At 31.7% G+C, this 7,309-nt stretch overlaps 1 protein-coding gene across 1 annotated transcript; it reads left to right on the plus strand.

Annotated features, from left to right (window-relative positions):
• The first annotated feature begins 513 nt into the window (after window positions 1-513).
• Window positions 514-3,675, plus strand: LOC142547832 (GDSL esterase/lipase 1-like). The gene is made up of 5 exons (XM_075656301.1): window positions 514-760; window positions 871-989; window positions 1,364-1,594; window positions 2,313-2,568; window positions 3,386-3,675. Exons 1-5 carry the CDS (start codon window positions 514-516, stop codon window positions 3,673-3,675), a joined length of 1,143 nt encoding a protein of 380 aa, XP_075512416.1.
• The last annotated feature ends 3,634 nt before the right edge of the window (window positions 3,676-7,309 follow it).

Raw genomic sequence — 7,309 nt, forward strand, 5'->3', positions numbered from 1 at the left:
GTTAGTCAAGAACACATTTAATCCAATAATTTGATTTATTTTAAGCTTTTGTCACTTTTTTAAATCAATTTTTAGCATTACATCAGCAATATACGACGATAAAACAATTAAATATGTAGAAAAAATTTACTATACTAATATCTAATTTTAACTAATAAAAAAATCAAAATTCAATTCAGAATAACTTACCACTCCAATTTGTTATTTAATCGATATATTTATAATGACAGTGATTAACATGTTAAAAGTTAAAACCCTAAAGAGTCAGGGATGACGTTTGGACAATAGGGCTGAACATTTCCAAGCTTCATCCTCTTAATTTTCAGTTTTTAACATAATTTATTCACTAAAAAATTCCTTAAAGGCATTGATATATACGCCGTTGTCACAACCTTACAGAGTTAATTTATTATTTAAGGAAGTCCGAATGACTCTATAAAACCTTAATTACCTAAACCATTAATCAAACTTCAAACCAAAATGAGACAACAATTTCGCAACTCTCATCCCAACATGGCCATATTTTTCAACGTTATTGTTATATCTATCATTCTGAGTTTCAAGGCAGATATGGTTTCAGCAGAAAAACGTCACGCGACATTCTTTATATTCGGGGACTCGTCCGTTGATCCTGGAAACAACAATTACATTGATACGATCCCAGAAAATCAAGCGAATTACAAGCCTTATGGTCAAAATGGCTTCTTCAAGGATTCGACGGGCCGGTTTTCGGATGGTCGGATCACCGTAGATTTCATAGGTATGATCAAATTTCATATATATGCATGTAGTACTACTGAATAGGTTACTTTTATGCTATATTCGTGTGTGTAGTCATATGATGGATTAATCTGACATTTTGTTACATAGCTGAATATGCTAATTTGCCAATAATTCCTCCATTCTTGGATCCATCTGCTGATTATAGTCACGGAGTTAACTTTGCCTCCGGCGGGGCAGGCATTCTTTCATCGACCAACAGTGGGCAGGTAATTAATTAGTGGAAGAAATTCTCGAAATCAATTTATTAACAATAACTCGCAGATAGTTCGATATTGATCACAAAACAAAAGAAACGCTTTCATGACCCAAAATATAATTCAATAATCGTGATATATTCTCTCTCAGATAAATAAATACAATCAGTATCATTCGATTTTATATTCATAATGTATCATTTCAAGCTAGAAATTATTTGATTGACAAAAAAAAAAAAAGGAGTCCCTCCGAGAAATAAAAACATATATTTTGAATGATTGCAGGCGGGTTAGTCCTGATGGGCGACCGTCGACCTTTATAATATTTATTGCATAAAATTCTATAATTTTTTTATTGATTTTTGTTCCCAAAATTTTTGAAACAGGCCATTGATCTTAAGACTCAACTAAAGTACTTTGAGGTTGTTCGCAAATGGCTCGAGGGAAAGTTGGGAAACTCAAAAGCAGAGGAAGTAATATTAAGTGCGGTTTATTTCTTTAGTATTGGAAGCAACGATTATTTAGGTGGCTATCTTGGAAATCCTAGCATGCAACAACTTCATCCCCCCGAAGAATATTTGGGAATGGTCATTGGAAACCTCACACAAGCGATACAAGTAATTTTACTTAAAATATATATACACTATTTTTATATATCGATAATTTATCTTGTTCATCTACGTGTTTATCAATAAAGTGACACACTTATTAGATGTAAATATAATTTTTTGGATGGATTGCAATATGATTTTTTTTTTTCTTTTTTATATGTAAGACATGTTGGCTCGGAAATTGTTTTAGTGGTTCAAAATGATTGTTATAGATCAAATTGATTTCCGGAGCCATTAAGAGTAGAGTATAAACGAATCAAGTTGAATTGAAAAACTTTGATATATATTTGAAATTATCGAATTAGAGTCGGGCTCGAATAATTACAATTCGGAAAGTATCAAACATATTTAATTGTTTTATCGTCCGATAATTTTGATTCTCCTATTCTGCATTATCTAATAATATGGTCAACGTGGGTGGTTGCCCAACTACAAAACAATTTGGGCTCCAAGCATAATATCCAATTTGATTATTGATTCGTCAGTTTATTAAATTTCATGTTTTACTCTACTAGACCTTCATTTTTTGATCTACCCTTAATTTAGTCCAAACTTGACCCAAAAAACTTATGAACTGCCAATTACTCTCAATGGTTTTTAATTCTTTATTTCGTTTTTATTACGACATCATAACGCAATATCTTGATTTATATTTTCTTGTTCAAGAATAATGTTATTGTGTAGCATAAATTTTCTAAATAAAACGTGAGGATTCAATTGCCAGGAATTATATGCAAAAGGTGCGAGAAAATTTGGATTTTTAAGTTTGTCGCCGCTCGGGTGCTTACCTGTGCTAAGGGCTCTCGATCCGGCAGCCAACGGAGGGTGCTCGGAGCAGGCCAATTCTCTTGCATTAGCACATAATAATGCTCTCGAGAGTGTCCTCTCAACTCTTGATCACTTGTTGAAAGGTTTCAAGTATTCCAACTCCAATTTCTACGATTGGCTTCAAGATCGTATCAGCAATCCGTCCAACTACGGTATGCAATTCATAAACTATCATTTGACCGTGTTAAATGCTTTTTACAAGTATGTTTAGTTAATGACATGACCGCAACAGAATCAAAAATAAATAAATTCGTCGTGCTATGTGGAAAATTTTGAAATTATAATAATTATTCAACATATTATGATTAAAGTGATTATTAGAATTATTTGGAAAGATGATTGCCCATGTTGAAAAAATGATAAAAACACGAGCTTTGTTGTCCATAAAATTTTTAAAAGATCTTATTTATATCATTTTGTCATTGTTATTATTTTTAGTAAAACAACCAAAAAATAATGTCTCCGTCCCACCGCTTCAAATAGCCAAATAGGCTTTTGGTTTCCATAACCCCCAGCCTAAAAGTTGTGGATCCCAATGAATCTGGCGTGGCCTGAAGTCGTTTTCCAATGTGAAAAACATGAATGAAGTTTTCAGATTAATCTCGTTTTCGTGATACACTTGCAAGGATGAACCGTAGACAACTAATTTTGTACTATCATATCTTTAGATTTATGCCCAAATCAATTTCATCAAAACATAAATTATATATTTTGAATTAAAAAAGAACATTTAAAATTATGATCTTCTTCTCCTATAATCCCTGTGGCCGCTAGATAATTATCGAAATGATACAATTTGACCTCCAAAGTATTTTTACTCTATATTAAAAAATATAAATAATAAAATTTCTATGTTTCGACCATCCCTAAATATAATTTAAGTCGTTGCCCATCTGATTTTGTAATTCTGGTCATCCGACGTCGCATACAAGTATGGTTTCAGGTTATGGATACGATGAATATTTGTAGGTTTCAAGGAGGGTGTGAACGCTTGTTGCGGGACCGGGCCTTATGCCGGGCTCTTCACCTGTGGAGGGACAAAGAAAGTGACTAGTTATGAATTGTGTGACAATGCAGATGAACACGTGTGGTGGGATTCTTTTCACCCGACTGAAAAGATCCATCAGCAATTTGCAGACGTTCTTTGGGCCGGGCCACGACAAGTTGTTGGCCCGTTTAATCTACGAGATATCTTCTTCGACGAGGAGGATACCACCGTTGCTGATTTAGTTGATGACACTCTGGAAAACAAGTTCTAATTTTTTTTATGTGAATGGTTAATTTACAAAATCATCATGCATTTCCAAATCAAATAAATATATATTTAAAAGGTACAAATACCATTTTACTACCGAAATTCGGTACGTATTTGTGACATTTACGTGTATTATCGGTGTATAACTCTCCTCGTATATATATATATATATATTACTAGCAGAACCGTCTAGTTTTTAGTTACGCAACTTTAAAGATTATCGTATAATCGTTTTTTGAAATTTATCCATTGTACAAAATGAATAAACAATTAACTTATAACTAATTAAAGTTACATTTCATCAATAAAATAATGGGTTCGCTATATTTAAAAATTTTATGTGAATTAGCAGGCCCCATGGTACTGAAGGGTTACTTAAAATTATAGAGACTCCGTCTCCTTTTGTAGTCCAAAACCTGAATATTCCTAAATGCCAGAGAATCAATTCCCCCTCAAACAATTGGAAACTTAGATAATAATTCTACTCAAGCTATGACTCCATTTGTTAAGCATGGAAACATAGATCTCAACATACCTGTATTGTTGGGATGCTATTTATGACATGTCGTTTTGACAAACGTTGATAGCAATAATCTTCCATGATGTTTAGAATGATATGTTATCAATTACTTACATTTGAATCTGTTGGATTTGAGTGAAGTCATATAAGCTATAGCTTGAATGAAACGATGAGATCTAATTTTTTAAAAAAAAAAAATCTAAAATTTTAATTTATTTTTCAATTTTGGAAATATCGATTGCGTTGATTAAAGTAAAAAAGTTTTTGAAAGAAAATGAAGGATTATTGGCAAGCAAAAGGAAAAATACAACTGTTAGATTTATGCTTTTATTTAAATATTTAACTCCTTTGATATTCTAAAAACACTTGGAATAGATTATATCAAATGAATATTTTCAGATTATGCGGTTCTATTTCAAAATTTAAACAAACCCATAATTGAATATGGCAGATTTTAATGGCCAGACGGAGATAAGTGCGTGTAAGTATTAAAATGTTTTAGAACCATTCGTATATAATTAATACCATTTCGATGCCTTCAAAGTAATTAATGATATGTGCAGGGCTAAATATTTATGCAGAAAATAAGACATTCTTAGAACAAAACTTTTGATGTTCGAGCTTTGTCATTAGATTATTATATACCTAAATCAAACGTAATGGTGGTCTTTGTTCTATTTTTTGTCCGTTGACTAGTATTAAAGAAATTTTAATCGGTTTACAAGGTCAGTTTCACTTTAGAATATATATAAACTAGTGTTCACTTGCTATACTTTTACTATTTTATAAAAAATATATATATATATATATATTATTTTACACAAAAACAAGTGTCACCTACGAAAAAATATTATTTTTTATGACAAAAATATTACTTATTATAGTAAGTTTTTTGTGAGACGATCTCATTGATTTTTATCTGTGAGAAGTGTCAATTCGTGTGTAATCCAAATAGGAGATCAGTATCACAAAATTGACTTGTGATATCGTATCTCAAAAATTTTTGTGTACTTATTTGTTAATATCAAACGCTTACCACTAAACCAAAAGCTATAGCCGTTACCCAAGACGCAACTTTATTTTTTTACAGTTGTGGTAGAGCACGTAGCATCTACTTGAGTGCTAATGGTTAGGCTGTTAGGCTCATGAGTCCGGGAAAGTACGTGTCTATCTGTTGGTACTGTCTCATATCATTTAAAAATTAGTCTTACCTTCCCTACCGTCTTCCATGTCACGAGTAGAGACAATATTACCCGTTAAGATTTGACGTCACTCTTTTACAGCCCACATAATCAATCAGATCAAGCGGCACAACGTCAGCGGTTTGACGCACCAGAACTTCTCAAGAAGTCACATTTATCAGTACTATTCTCACTCGTGCATGCTTAGCCCAACATTACTCCCCCAATAAGTATATAAATCTAATTCTTGGAATACTTGATCTCATGGTCTCGCTTTGATACTAATTGTTAAGATCAATGACTTACCACTAGGCAAAAAATATAGACGTCAGCCAATGTGCAACTTTATTTTCTCATACTTGTGGCAGCGCATATAGTACCTACTTGAGTGCTAATGAGTTCGACTGTTAAATCCATGAGTCCGGAGAGGTGCGTGTCTATCTGTTGATTCTATCTCACAACCCTTAAAGATCAGTCTTATCGTTTTCCTACTGTCGACCCTATCCCCAGCAGAGAAAGTATTACCCGTTAAATCCGATGTCACTGTTTTACTGTTCACTTAGTCAACCAGATCAAGCGAATCAACATCAGCAACTTGACGTACGAGAACTTTCCAAGAGGCGGTCATCCCAGTACTACTCTTATTAATACACGCTTAACCCAGCATTCCTCCCTCAATAAGTATATAAATATGTTTATTGAGAGAGACTCAAACTCAAGACATAGCTCTGATACCAATTGTTAGGATCAAACACTTACAATTAGGCTAAAAGCTATAATTGTTAGACAAAACGCAAATTTATTTTCTTATATTTGTGGCAGCGCATAGATCACCTACTTGGGTGCTAATAGGTAGGGTTGATAGGCCCGTGAGTCCGGAAAAGTGCGTATTTATCTGTTGATACTGTCTCACATCACTTAAAGATCAGTCTTACATTTTCCCTATCTTCATCAGTGTCCTTAGCAGATACATTATTACCCGTTAAGATTTGACATCACTTTTTTATGGTCACTTAGCCAACTAGATTAAAAGACCCAACATCAGCATCTTGATGCACGAGAACTTCTCAAAAGGTCACATATCCTAGTACTAATTTCACTCATGCATATTTAACCCAACATTACCCGTTTCAGAAATAAAAATCCGTAAAATTGACTCACAAAAAAACTTACTTTTTTTAATAAGACAATAATCATTCTTTGACCTGCATATGATAATTGGATCGATTTTTAAAAATATTTATTTATCAATTAATTAAAACTGGTATCTCTTATGTATCACGATGACAATATGTAAATTTTAATAAAAATTTAATTAATGGTTTTATAATATATATATATATATATATATATTTTTTTTTTAAAAAAAAATTTATTTTATATATACTATAAAGGTCGGACCATAATATACAGTAACATATTGGTGTCATGGTGTAAAACTAGGATTTTACTTTTTCTATCCATAATGTTATTATTATTTTTTAAAATGATTTTTAGTTTTTATAATTTGATTATTTTACGTATTTAAAGAACTTATTACATAATATTACACGAAGACAGTTCCTCTATCCTCATAATAAATTATGACACAAGATAGATTTTCATATATAAGAATATATTAAATTACATTAAAGTTTATTAAATGAATTGTTATTATAATCTCTCTCTTATCATGGCAATTGACGAGTCATCACGAAATTAGACATTATTCATTAAAGTCATTTATTTCCCGGTCTACCAATAATGAACAGGTTCTCACAAATTTTATCCTACATGGAAATAAAAAATAAACTCTAAATTTATATTTGACGAGACGATCATTAAATTAGTGTCCACGTGATAAATTGGAAAAAAAATATTATTATTTTTGTTTTGCTAATCACTTTATTTTTATTTTTGTCAAATATATATAATTATATTACTCGTTAAATATTTCG

The sequence above is a fragment of the Primulina tabacum genome, chromosome 5 (assembly GCF_025594145.1).
Source record: "Primulina tabacum isolate GXHZ01 chromosome 5, ASM2559414v2, whole genome shotgun sequence".
Lineage (NCBI taxonomy): Eukaryota > Viridiplantae > Streptophyta > Magnoliopsida > Lamiales > Gesneriaceae > Primulina > Primulina tabacum.